Source organism: Peromyscus maniculatus, chromosome 1 (assembly GCF_049852395.1).
Source record: "Peromyscus maniculatus bairdii isolate BWxNUB_F1_BW_parent chromosome 1, HU_Pman_BW_mat_3.1, whole genome shotgun sequence".
NCBI classification, from domain to species: domain Eukaryota; kingdom Metazoa; phylum Chordata; class Mammalia; order Rodentia; family Cricetidae; genus Peromyscus; species Peromyscus maniculatus.
Window position 1 is genome coordinate 108870756 of NC_134852.1, and position 14807 is coordinate 108885562.

The window sequence follows — 14807 nt, forward strand, 5'->3', positions numbered from 1 at the left end:
TTACACAATATTTTGAACATATTCATCATCTCCATTCCATCCTTTGCAATTGTTTAACTTTGTAGCACACTACATTAATTTTACCACTTTCTGTTTTTTTTTGGGGGGGGGGCAGGGTTTTAAGACAGGATTTCTCTGTGTAGATTTGGTACCTGTCTTGGATCTTGCTCTGTAGACCAGGCTGGCCTCAAACTCACAGAGATCCGCCTGGTTCTGCCTCCTGAGTGCTGGGATTAAAGGGGTGCGCCAAGACCCCCCCACCCCCACCTCCGGCCTGCCACTTTCTGTTTTATGGTCAGTGGTATAGTATTGGGCTTTAATCAGTGCTCACTATATTTAGAATTTTTTCTTTCTTTTTTTTTTTTTTTTTTTTTGGTTTTTAATACTTTTGTAATTACAATAGTCTGTTTACTCTGTTCTCAGTGCTACTAGGGAACTGAGCCCCTGAGAGCAAGTTGACCAATCAGAATAAAATCAGAAGAGAGGCTCATCTTGATTTAACACATCCTCTTTGGGAATGTGGGAGTAGTGGTTCAAGACAGGGTCTCTCTGTGCAGACCTGTCCTGGAACTCACAGAGCTCTGCCTGGCTCTGCCTCCTGAGTGCTGGAATTAAAGGCCTGTACCACCACCAGGCCTTGTGCCACACATCTTTAATTCCAGCACTCAGACCTCTGTGAACTTGAGGCCAGGAGGTCTACATGGTGAGTTCCGGGCCAACATTCACTACATAGTGAGAATGTGTTTCAACAACAACAATCCCCACCCCCACAAAAAACCAAAATGAAACAAACAACAACAAAACAAACTGAAAAGATATCTAAACTAATAGTCTATCAAATCACAACATAGAAACACAAGAAATATGAAAAAGCAAGACAATGTGATTCCTCCAACATATAGTTCCCTACCCTCTAAACTTAAAGATGATGGGTAAAATTCTGGATAATTTGCCTTAAGATTGTTACAAATCTTGAAGTGATGAAGCTGTGGTAGGGACTTCAAAGGTGAAAGTACTGACTCTTCATTCTGCTTACAGATGTCCAATGATACCCTAAATCTAAATAAAAACCAGGCACTCAAAACAGTAGTGGCACACGCCTTTAATCCTAGCACTCCGAAGGTAGAGCAAGCGGATCTCTGAGTTTGAGGCCAGCCTGGTCTACAGAATGAGTTCCAGGACAGCCAGAAACCTGAAACCTTGTCTCAAAAAACCAAAACAAAACACCCCCCCCCCCCCCCCCCCCCCCCGCACTTGGCTTTCATTTTGTAAAAACTGTCTCCTTTGCTACCTTAAATTTTGGATCAGATTTTAGCTCAGATATGCTTCGGATGTGTCAGTTATTTAAGGATATTCATTTAAAGCTGGTAATGCCACACTGTGAAAGGCTGAAAGAACCAAGGTAAGAGAAACTAAGATATTGCCAAGATTTGCAGACATCACAATCAGCACATTATCAATTGCCATCTTTTTATGACACCCTGTTCCAGACAACCAGACAAGTACCTAGAAGTCTTCAGTCACTTGCCTTAAACCTGAAGGCTTAACTAATTTCATCTGGTCTTTCTGACTTTCTTTTCCCTTAGTCATTCTCTCCAGGATCCCAGAAACAACAGTTGCAATCAACAGGCCTCATCTATAAATAACTTGTGATGATTCAAAACTAGATAATTCTGCACAGCCATCTGAAGTTAATGATCAGTAAGACCAAGACCATTCACCTATGCATATTTCATGATCCTATTCCCACTTCTGTTCCTTCCCAGTTTAAACCAGAAGCTCTTCAGTACCTCAATGATAGAACTGAACACATTTGGTCCTGTGGTACTTTCTGGTTTAGATACACCGAATATAGACTATTGCGTCTTTACAAAGATGCTCTATCACACCTGAGTATTCCAATGTACATCCAAAGAGTACTCCACAAAACTAAGGCACCCTCCTAATCCACTATAATACAACACTTCTAAGCAGGTATTAACATTACATTCAAGCTGCTGGTTTCCACTTTAACTGTCCCAAGGATTTTCTTTTCTTTGGTCACTAGGTTCTTACCCAGGCACACACATACCAACAGGCTACACCTTAAGAACACATGGTTTTCATTCTGCAGAAGGACCTTCAACCTTCACCAACTGTCTCTCAAGACCCAAGCCATGAACTTTTAGTTCAAAGGAAATTTTCTTTTTTCTTTCCTTTTGTTTGTTTGTTTCTTTTTTTTTTTTTTAATTTTGTTTTGTTTTTTTGAGACAAGACAATTCTGGCTGTCCTGGAACTCACTCTGTAGACCACTCTAGCCTTGAACTCAGAGACCTGCCTACCTCTGCCTCCTGAGTGCTGGAAATAAAGCATGTGCTACCACTGCCTGGCTTCTTTTTTCTATAAATATTCTAGCTTGTTTCCAAGAAGAATCTGAGACTAAATGTGCCACTGGTGAAGAGATCAGCATGCACATATCCTGGGTGCTGACTCCATGCCGGGCATTACTCTGCACATTTGAAAGGTGGCAATGAATAGGTAAGTCCCTGCTTGGATGAACTTATACTAGTCTGGAGAGGAAAACAAGTAGATGCAAACATAACTCATCATAAACACTTTCAAGGGGCTGGAGAGATAGTTCAGTAGTTAAGAACACCAGTGGCTCAGAATCATCTGTAGCTCCAGTTCCAGAAGACCTAATGGTTGTCCCTTCTGGACTTGCAGGCACCCGGCACACATATATGGCACACAGAAATATGTGCTGGCAAAACAAAAAAATAAAATAAATAAAAAAAAAATACATGCAGGCAAAGCAAAATAAATAAATAAATTAAAAAAAATCAATCAATAAAAAACCAAATAAATAGATGATTTGAAGAAAGATAAGGCCTAATAAGTGGGAAAAGGATGCTATGGAGGTATGAATGGGTGGGGTGACCAGTGAGAGAGAACTTAAGTCCATTTTCACCAAAAGTGTCTAATCCTAAACAGTCTCAAAGGGAACAAAGTGATAACCAACTCATTTCTGGAAAAAGGTCCCCCTACCCCGAGAAGGTCAGGATTGAAAACTCTAAGATCATACATCATCACACCCTCTTGTCACTCATCAAGACTTTGGTGTAACTGGGCCTCTTGGATACTAGTCAGCTTTGATCCATCTGCTTTTGGAATACACATGATAGAATCCCCAACTACCAGCTGCTTCATGACCCCATGGACACATGACATAAATGTGGGAAGGGATTTCTTATGGTCACCCAGTAGCAAGGGCATTGCTGGAACCCTGACTCTGTCTCCAACATTTTATATTTATAACTTCTTTCTTGAAGTATAAAGTCAAAAAAAGCAAAACTCTTCCAATACTAGGTTAAAAAGCCTTAATTTCCTACCTGAAAAGGATGTGAAGATAAGAACCCAGGCCAGTTAAAATATGCCACCATGCATGAAACTGTGTTGTAACACCTAGGATAGGGGGCGCTCTCTTTCGAAAGTTCCTGTGTGGAGAAGGGGGAAACCACTGTTACAATTGAAGATATACTAGTGCTGACAATGTTACATTTTGAAACATTCTAAAATATGGAAATTATTTAATTTCCTTACATTCACTGTATTGTTTTCTAAAAGCATGTTGTAGAATAAACAAAATTTCCAGAAGTTTCATGAAGAATGATTCAAACTAATGTAGAAAACAATTATTGACCTCTTACTAATTTTAATGCATATTAATTCATTAAAGGCTTTGAATAGTCTTACCACAGAATCTATCATTTTGTTCCAGCTAACCACTAATCCATGGAAATTCTTTTTTAGGTAGTACTTTATTAATACCCTGGAACAACTATTTTCTGGAACACACTTTGAGAAACACTAGTCCAGTTAGCTATCTGCTCAGGAAAGAATACACATGCATTTCTTTTCATCTCAGTATACCACTAATACAGTCTATAAATTCTCTTAATATCTATGATTTCACATCTACGTGCTTCTTTGAGGAAGCAGTTATTAGCAAAGCTATATATGGCCTGAACTTAAAATTTGTAGATTAATTTAGCAACCCAGGTCAATCACCTAGGAGTTCAGATGGGTCTCAAATTCTTTTGGTTACAAAGTATATATCATATTAATATTTATTAGAGAAGAATACCAATGTGGAATGCCAACTTGAGGCCATACGGTAGGTTAGTGGATCACACCCAGGGGATGACTAATCACTCAGTATAAAAGCTTCACTCTCCTGGGCATTCTGCTGGATATTTCTAATTCAGAACCATGAATATAGATCTTAGTTTCTTACTTTCTTCTTTCTACCCTGGCCCTCCAGGGTTTCATGTAGTCTAGGCTAGCTTTCGTATCTTAAACCTCCTGCCTAGAGTGCTGGGATTATGGACATACATCACCATATCCAGCTAGATCTTAATGTGTAAGGAAGGAATGTATTTACTTGTCTACATTTATACAACTTTTTACTATAGGGATCTAAGTAAAGTATATACTGACTTATCTACATTTAAAGTTCTACATTTACATATGCAACTTTTTAATACAGGGAATTATAATAGAGAATTTCAAACACATGCAAAGGCGTATGCTTGTAATTCTAGCATTTGGGAGATGGAGACAGAAGGATAAAGAATTCAAGGTCATTTTTGGTTACTTAGTGATCTCAAGGCCAACCTAGGCTATGTGAGAGCCTGTCTCAAAAAACCCAACCCTCTTCAAAAGTAAGCAAAATAATAAATCTATTACCAAACTTCAATAACTATTAAATTATGCTAAATCCATGTCATCTGAACCTTCATCTATGTCTTTCTCCCACATTACTTTGAGGAAAATTCTAGATATATTTTATCACTAGATATTTCAGTATATATCACTAGAAAAAACTTCTTTAAAACATAGCTACAATACTGTTTTCACATCTAAAATATTAGTAATAACTCTTTAGTATAAAAATTTAATTATTAATCAGGTTTTATTATTATATATAATATATAAAAATATAATAATATATAATTATTAATCAACATTTCTGTTTATGTCTTCACAGCGAACCAAGATCACAAAAGCCTAGTAACATTGTTAACCAATCCTTCCCTACACTCATTGGTTTCAGTGTTTGATGTTGGTGATCCGGCCCAGGGTCTCATGCATACTAGACAAGTACTCAACCATCTGAGCTGTACCCTTAGCTTCCATAATACATCTCTTAAGTCTTTTAATATTAGGTTATACCTCCCTCCTCCTCCCTCCTGTAATAAATCTGCTGCAGAGACCAGGTCACTTCCAAGTTTCTAATAGTCTAAACCTTGCTGATTGATACCTTCCTTAGAAAGTTTTACATACATTTCAAATGCTTATTAAAAAATCATTCTTGCTTACTTGGTGAAACAGATTAGGTAAATTTCTTTTCTTTTTTTTGTTTTTTTTAGAGACATGGTTTCCCTGTGCAGTAGTCCTAGCTCTCCTGGAACTCACTTTGTAACCAAGCTGGCCTTGAACTCATAGAGGTCTGACTGCCTCTATCTCCCAGATGCTGTAATTGAAGGCATGTGTCACCACACCAGCTTGATTAGTTTTCAAAGAAACAGTATATCTATGATCAACTGTATAGTTTTATGATGCGCACATACAAAATAACCCAAAATTATAAAATATTCTGAGGTTTAAACTTTCAGGCAATTTAAATAGGTATTTCCAGAGTTTAATTTTACTCTGCTATACAGTGTCAACATTGGTAAAAATTAATTTCAGGACACTAAAAGGACCTACAAAATTCTCTGCTTAATATAATGCTTCCAAAATTATTTTCTAGGAATGAAAATATATCTTACCTTAGTGAATCACAAAAGATGTTATCTACATTCCACAATAAAAATCCCAATAAAAAGATAGTCAAGGATGTATAACCTAGTCCTCTAAGCCATGGATAAACCCTGTGGAGAAAAGAAAAGTAAAGCAAAAATAACAAATCTTCAAGTCACATCATGACCAGAGGTGAGAACTGGAAGTCATCATTTTTATGAGAAAGAAAAGTCCTCAAGAGAAAGCTGGGCAGTGGTGGCACATGCCTTTAATCCCAGCACTTGGGAGGCAGAGGCAGTGGATCTCTGTGAGGAGTTTGAGGCCAGCCTGGTCTACAGCTAGTTCCAAGGCAGCTCGGGCTGTTACACAGAGAAATGCTGCCTCAAAAAAACCAAAAACCAACCAACCAACCAACCAACCAACCAAACAAACAAACAAACAAACAAACAAAAAAACCAGTCCTCAGGAGACTAAGAGCAAACCCATTTATTAATTTAATGCCTTTGCCAGTCATGTATTACATACTTTAAAAAGATTTCTTGAGGTGGGTCTTGCTATGTTGTTACTCAGGCTGGTCTCAAGTTTCTGAACTCCCACAGTTTTCTTGTTTCAACCTCCCAGGAGCTGGGACTTATAGTAGTTCACCACTGTGCCTAGACATTTGTCGAATGTCAGTAAAGATACTGAGAGAGAATGGTCCATCACGACTGTTAAGTATATGAAGGAGATAATCCGATATACTTGCCCAACAATTTTTCAGTGGCATGTAAGAGATGGGAGAACCCATTAACATGGGTTGAGTCACATTCTCTGCCAGGCACTGCACACACACACACACCAAAAACAAAAACAAAAACAAAAACAAAAACAAAAACAAAATGCACACACACACTGTAGTTTCTTCCCCAGGCCATTCAGTAAATTGGGAGTCTATCCAGACTTCCATCCTTATTAGATACCCAGGAAGAAGAGGCAGAATGATCACAGCCTGGACAATACAACCAGACTGTCTTGTCTCAATCAACAAAACCAGAAAATACATTTCCCTTTTCTTGAGTTTTTAAAGAAAATGTACAATTTAGGCAAAAATCATAAAGTTATCTGATGTGGTTCTAAATTTATGTAGAGAAAATATTTCGGGTAATTACATTTTAAATGGAACAAGATACATGTTGACTTATTCTCTTCTGCACCCTCAAAATACATTGAATTCCTAACCCTAGTACTTCAGAATGTGACTTTATTTTTAACTAGGGTCACTGCTGATATTTCAAATGAGGTTATATTGGAACAGGTCCATATCTCAAGAAGACTGGTGACCTTCCAAGAACATGGCCACATGAAGACACAAGGAGAAGACCACATGACAGCAAAGACAGAAACTACAAATTAAGTAAGGCCAGAGTTGCCAGCAAAGCACCAGGAGACAGGACGCAGTGGACTGGCAAGAAGACCCCTGCAGCTGTACTCACAGCCTCTAGACCTGAGAGGCTACAAATCCCAAAGGTTTTAGGTCACGTAGCTCACAGCACTTTGTTACGACAGCCCCAGGAAACTAACACAGGCATAAAGGGGGGACAAGGTTTCTCAACTGCACAGGCACTGACATTAGACCTGAGCGGGTTGTGTGAACACACTGAGAGCAGACCCAGCACCAACACTACAGAGATGCTGGAATGGAACTCTAAAACGTGGCCAGGCAGGGTGTGTGGCACACAACTTTAATTCCAGCACTTGGGAGACAGTGGCAGGTAGATCTCTGTGAGTTTGAGACTAGCCTGATCTACATACTGAGTTCCAGACCAGCCAAGGCTATATAGTAAGAGTTCATCTCAAAACAAACAAATAACAACAAAAAGGAAATCTGAAAATCTGACATCAAAATTAAGAACTTTTGCTTACTAAAAAGATTCTGGCCGGTGGTGGTGGCGCATGCCTTTAATCCCAGTACTTGGGAGGCAGAGATAGGTGAATCTCTGTGAGTTTGAGGCCAGCCTGGTCTACAGAGCAAGACCCAGGACAGGTTCCAAAGCTACACAGAGAAACCAAGTCTCGGGGGGAAAAAAGATTCTGGGGGCTGGAAAGATGGCTCAGTGGTTAAGAGCACTGACTACTCTTCCAGGGGATCAGGTTAAATCCCCAGCACCCAAGTGGTAGCTCATACCTATCTGTAACTCCAGTTCCAGGGCTTCTGCCACCCTCACACAGATGCATATGCAGGCAAAATGCCAATGAACATAAAATAAAAAATTATATATTTAAAAAAGGTTCTGAAAAGAATATGTAAGACAAAGTCAGATTGTGGGAAAATATTTGTAAACTACATATTTGACAAAAAAATTAGAATCTTAAAACTTATAAAAGCAAGAAAATTTCCTTGTTAATTCTTGTAAATCCAAGAGAAAATGAGCAAAGGTATGATAGACATTTCACTAAAGAGAACATACTAATGGCAAAAGAAAAAGCATATGAAAATACATTCAACATCATTAACCATTAGGGAAATGCAAATTAAAAGTATAAGAATTAATATGTACCTTCATACCTTCATGAAATAAAAATTGCTAGTGATGATGCAGAGAAACTGAATCATTCATACATTATGGGCAAAAATGTAAAAATGGTAGAACTACTGTGGAAAACATTTCTGCAGTTTTAAGGAAAACTTAGCATACAATTAATTACCATACATCCCAGCAATTCCAGTCTGGGGCTTTATTTCAGAGAAAAGAAAACATGTGTTTTCACAAAACCCTGTACATAGATGTTCATAGCTTTATGACAGCCTCAATCTGAAAGTTACTCAACTGTGGTACATCTATACCATGGAATACTACTCAGCAAGAGAAGTCTACCTATCCAGAGGATTATACTGAGATTCAAAAAACAATCTCTAAGGCTATATGGTTTTACTTATAAAACTTTCTTGAGATGACAAAACTATAAACATAAAAAAGACTATTAATTGCCAGGGATTAAGGAGTAGGAGTTGGAGGCAGGAAGTAGATGAGGTGATAAAGGGACCACACAGGGATCCTTCTGCTGATGTGTCTTGTATCTCAATTATGTCAGTGTCAACTCCTGGCTGTGACACTATATTATACAAGCATTTCTATATTATCTCAAAATAAAAGGTTCATTTTAAAAACAAAAATGGGCAAGCCACATGGATTATACCACTTATTGAGTTGAGCATCCACTGTATGGTTAGGACCTATTTAAAGTAATCTCATGAGTGTTATTTAATTTTCATAAATTCTGTTTTTGTTTTTTGTTTGTTCGGGGTTTTTTTTTTTTTTTTTTGAGACAGGGTTTCTCTATGTTGCCTTGGCTGTCTTCGAACTCACTCTGTAGACCAAGCTGGCCTCGAACTCAGAGATCCACCTGCCTCTGCCTCTGAGTGCTAGGATTAAAAATGTGTGCCAGCACTGTCCAATATAAATTTTTATTAAAGACTATGTGTAATTCTTAAATGATCTTTTGTGAAATACCTGGTATGAGGAGGGGCACAGGATGGAACTGGCCTTATGCCTGCTAGCTAAGTGTTCTGCTATTGAACTGCTTTCCTAGCCTGTGAAACATTTAATGACATGACAGCCTTCCTTGAGGTGTTACTTAACCTAGTTAGGCAAGTCTGAAAAACAAAAACATTTTTTATCTTTTTATTTATTTATTTATTTATTTTCAAGACAGGGTTTCTCTGTGTAGTTTTGGTGCCTGTCCTGGATCTTGCTCTGTAGACCAGGCTGGCCTTAAACTTACAGAGATCCACCTGGCTCTGCCTCACGAGTATTGGGATTAAAGAATGAATTTTATGTATACAAGTCCTCTATCTGCATGTACACCTGCATGCCAGAGAAGGCATCAGATCCCATTATAGAAAGTTGTGAGCCACCATGTGATCGTTGAGAATTTAACTGAGGACCTCTGGAAGAACAGCCAGTGCTCTTAACTGTTGAGCCATCTCTCCAGCCCTACAAAAACATTTTTTGAATGTAGTACTTTTCAAAGTCTTTAACATCCTAATCAATGCTATACATATTCAAGCAGATGTCTCATATATAGTTTTCTTCAAATTTCTTTAATTTTAGAATGCTTCTTTTTATATGATGCACATTAATAAGTCACCTGAAGAACAAGTCTTCCAGACATCACAAATAAATGCTGGGTTATAGTTTTCTAGCACTATTCTGCTAGAGTTAGGTTTTTATTTTATTCCAATTTAGGCTATTGATTTACTGTTATAAGCTTGAGTATATTTTTATCAGAATGTTGATGGTAGACCCAAACTACTTACCATGTGACAATATAAATAGAACGAAGTACTAATGTAAAGACCAACATTCCATACATGACCTGAATAGGAAAGAAAAAGAAAGTGGTCAATACAACTCTTCCTTCCTATCTCCCCATCCATTCCATCCATCATGTCTATCCATCATCTGTCCATCTGTCCACCCATCATCCATCCATCAACCATCTGTCCATCCGTCCATCCATCCATCCATCCAACCACCCATCCATCCATCCATCTATCTATCTTGTGGTGACAAGGACTGAACCAGAGCCTCATACATACTAGGGAAGTGATCTGCCACTGAGCTACTATATATCTTTAACTCCCATTTCTTTTTTCTTTTTCTTTTATTTCATACAAAGTCTTCCTATGTAGACTAGACTGGCCTGGAATTCTGGATCCTCCTGCCTTAGTCTCACATGTGCTAGGACTATAGCTGCATGCTACTATGTCCAATTTAAAGTCAGCTTTTAAAAAGATGGAAGAGTCAGGTGCAGTGGCACATACCTTCATTACTGAGTATTTCCATTACTCAGGAAGCTAAGGCAGGAGGATCATTAGTTTGAGGGCAGCCTGGACTTATTGCTAGACCCTATCTCAAAGCCAGTCAACCAACACATAACACTGATATTTCTCATAAGATGATTCCAAAGTAACTGGACACAAGAGTATCATAAAGTAATATAGGCTATGAAATAAAAAAATAAAAAATCGTTTTTTTTTTTCTAGCTTTGCCACTAACTAGATGGGATAAAGCAGACCAATCATTTATTCTTCCAAACTCTTGCTCATTTCATTTATAAAGAAAGAAGATATTTTAGTATGATACTGGTTAATTCAACTTATATAATACGCATGAACAGACCGACATATTGCATGTGTATATTTATATACAATATGGCATATAGCAGACCAAAATTACTAGTTATCTTTTTCCAAATGTACTTATCATATCAGCTAACTTACTTAATTAGTAATGAAATGTGTAAAAAAGTGTAAAAGAAAAAATTTAACTCAAACTGCTTAGTCTTGTTTTTTCACATTGTTTACACAGTGTGTTTTTATAAAACCTGAGGGTCACATGAGAAAAGACAAGTCTCCATGTACTACTGATGTACCACATCTGGGAACCAATCTTTAGTGGACATCTACTCTGTCAGGAAAATTAAGTAACAGGGCTCCTTGAGACAGCAGATGGTCTCTCTGAGATACCAATCACTGATTTGTCAATTTGCTGCTAAAAAGGCTTCACTGGCTTCTTAGGCATTCTTTTTTATCTACTCTTATACATGCTTTTCTTTTTGTTCCTTTGCTTTAAGATATACTGGTGTATGTATTTAATGTGGCAGTTATGTAATTAGGGTATTATCTTATTTTGAAAAAGACCATCAAATTTGGGCTCCCATTTAGAGATTTCTGGATCACCTTGGACTTAATAGTAAAGGAGAATTGTTATCAGTACTTTCCCTCCTCAGGAAATTAAATCTGTCTAGTCAATACCTTTGGTCTTTATTAACCCTTTCCTTTTATTTTTATAGCATTACTTATCTCTAGACCTAAGTCAAATATCTTTTAGAAGCTTTTCACCATTTATTACGGGCAGGAATTTACATGTTATTTGATATCTTAATATATAGTTTTTAAAATATTCATCTATTTTTATGACTATGCATGGTTGGCCTGGAACTGGAGTCACAAATGGCTGTGAGCTGCCTTGTGGGTGCTGGGAACTGCCCCCAGTTCTCTGTAAGAGCATCAAGTGTTCTTGACCACTGAGCTATCTCTTTAGCCCTATGTAGATTTAGTATCAAATTGTACTACTAAGTTTAATGAATGCAACTATTAATAAAAACAACTATATTGTTTTCATATGATATTTATAAAATGATAATTTCCTTGTTTTCAACACTTTAAAATGCTTTTAATATTGTAATTGGGTGTGTTTGTGTATGAGAGATACAGGTGTGTAGGGGTGTCCTTCTATCATAAGACCCAGGACTGAATTCAGTAGTCAAGCTTGCATGACAAGAGTTTTTACCTGCTGAGCCATTTTACAAATCAAGAAATTAAAAGATTAAAGACAGGAAGAAATTTCTGTATGGCTTATCAAGTGTCAAGAAATCGAGACTCTTAAGTTTTCAAGCTAGTGAGTTTTTTAGACAAGATTGCTTTTCCCTTCTTTTTCGGATAATGGATAGTTGTGTCACTCTCAAGAGACCAGACAACTCATTTGTTCCGTTTGTTTCTTCATGGTGCTGGGGATTAAACCCAAGGCCTTGGACTGCTAGGCAGATATTCTACCACTGAACTCCTACTCGAGCCCCACTAACCATTACTATTAAATTAAGAAACCAGATTCAACAAATGCTGCCATTAGAAGAATGAAAACAGGCTGGGTGTGGTGGCACACATCGTAATCCCTACATATGGAAGGCTGAGACAGAAGTACCACATGTCTGAAGACAACTTGAGCTATCTAGTGAGACATTCTCTAAAAAGACCAAAACCCAAAAAAGAAAGAGTGAAAACATATGCTACACAGTAGAATACCTACTTAGTATAGTTGTCACCCAGATTCTGCAAATATTTAACATTTTACCACATTATCTCTCTCTGTCTCTCCCTCCTTTCCTCCCTCCCTGTTTATTTACAACTAAACATTTAGGTGTATGTTTATCCTAAAAGAGGATATTTTATTATATATCCAAAGTATAAACACAGGGAAGTATAGTAACAGTGCTATGATACTAAATGGCCTTATTTAAAACTTACAGTTGTCTTAATATTTGTAATATGCAAAACTCAAAAAACAAGTAAGCTAGGCATGGTTGTTGATGCCTTTAATCCCAGCACCCAGGAGGTAGAGGCCAGCCTGGTCTACATAGTAAGTTACAGGCCAGCTAGCACTGCATAGTAAGACCCTGTCTCACACAAAACAAACAAAACATTACACAGGACATGAAAGATACATTCAGTTACCACACCTCTCAATTGTTCTGGTTTGTTTTTTGTCAACTTGACACAAGCTGGAGTCATCTGGGAAGAGAGAACCTCAATTGAGAAAATGCCTCTGTCAGATTGGCCTGTAGGCAAATCTGGAGGGCATTTTCTTGATTAAAGATTGATGGAAGAGCCCAGCCTACTGTGGGTGGTGCAACCCTTGGGCAAATGGTCCTGAGTTATATTAAAAAGCAATGGTCTCCATCTGTTACAAAGAGAAGGTTCCTTGATGAGGGGTGAAGACTACACTTACCTGTGAGTATAAGAACACATGTTTACAGACTGTTGTTAGGGATTATTCTGGTTTAGTAAAGTAGTGGTTGTTGATTCTCCACCAATAACCACAACCCATCAAAAGGCAGAGCTGTGGAACCCAGTCCCAATGGGTACATCTACAAAACAATTCCCACAACTAAGGCTCAGGGGATACTGCAGAAGAGATGGAAAGATTGTAAGAGCCAGAAAGTCAGGGAATTTGCTGTGAGATTGTCTCTCATAGTAATACCAGAAGCTATACCATAAAGTCTCACCGTATGACTGTCCAAATATGAGCCAAACAGGATGGCACCAATGAGCATGCCAAACTGGATGAAGAAAAGCCCACAAGGCCTCAACCTTATACAAAGAACTAGAGGCAACTGAGGGAAGTTGGGTATGAGAGAAGTGGCCTTCCCAAGGAAGAGCATACCAATTGGTTATCCAGTGTCAAATGATCACCTTGAAAACATATACACAGTTAGCATTACATGGACTGAATAGGTTATATTTAGGAATATATTTATTTACACATATATGCATGCAATAACAATTATTATTTTTTTAAAGGAGGCCATAAATTTCAAGTAGAGTGGGAGGAGTATATGAAGGGTTTGGAGGGAGGAAAGGGTAATTAAATTATAATCTCTCTCTCTCTCTTTTAATTATCTCTTATTTTTTGAGACAGGGTTTCTCCATGTAGCCCTGGCTGTCTTGGAACTCATTCTGTAGACCAGGCTGACCCCGAACTCAGAGATCTGCCTGCCTCTGCCTCCTGAGTGCTGAGATTAAAGGCGTGCGCCACCACTGCCTGCCTTAAATTATAATCTCTTAGAAAAAAAAAAAAAAAAGCAAGCTGAGCAATCCATGAGGAGGAAGCCGAGGAAGTCTTCCACAGTCAGCTTAAGTTCCTACTTTCAGGTTCCTGCTTGAGATCCTGCCTTGACTTCTCTACATGATGGACTGTAAACTGTAAGATGAAATAAATCCTTTGGTCTCAAGTTTCTTTTGGTCATGTTATTTATTGCAGTAACAGAAGCAATCTAGGATATTCTCTGAAGCCATTTTATTCCAGACTAGTTCCTCATTCTTATTTGAATTTGATGAATTTAGCTTTTGTGGCCCACAGACTCTTGTTACTTGGTCTGGGCTGGCTTGACTTTACAATCCTCTTGCCTTAGCCTTCAGAATTCTGGGATTACAGGCATGTACTCTCTGGCTTATGACTGATATATTTAAAGGTTATAGTCAAGTTACTTGGGGGAATTTCCTTAAGCTTGGGTTTGTTTTATATCTCTTCATGATTTACTAAAATGATGCTGTGTCCTCAGTGAATTATACCAGGAGAAACATAATACCCATTTGATACCTATTACTGGTGATACTAAAAATCATTGTAGATTTTTCTAAATATGGCATCTAAACCATGAGTTCATATTAATATTGAGCTCAAATTCTTTTTTTAAATTATTAT

General features: G+C 37.8%; 1 protein-coding gene across 3 annotated transcripts in view; it reads right to left on the reverse strand.

Moving 5' to 3' along the window:
• Positions 1-14807, reverse strand: part of Acer3 (alkaline ceramidase 3) — an 80816-nt gene that overhangs the window by 8415 nt on the left and 57594 nt on the right. For all 3 annotated transcript variants that reach the window (XM_042280135.2, XM_042280146.2, XM_042280124.2), the window contains 3 exons: positions 10079-10137; positions 5811-5912; positions 3369-3473 (listed from right to left, as the gene is read on the reverse strand). In XM_042280135.2, coding sequence (XP_042136069.1) covers positions 3369-3473; positions 5811-5912; positions 10079-10137 — 266 coding nt within the window. The remainder of the gene's footprint in view (positions 1-3368; positions 3474-5810; positions 5913-10078; positions 10138-14807) is intronic.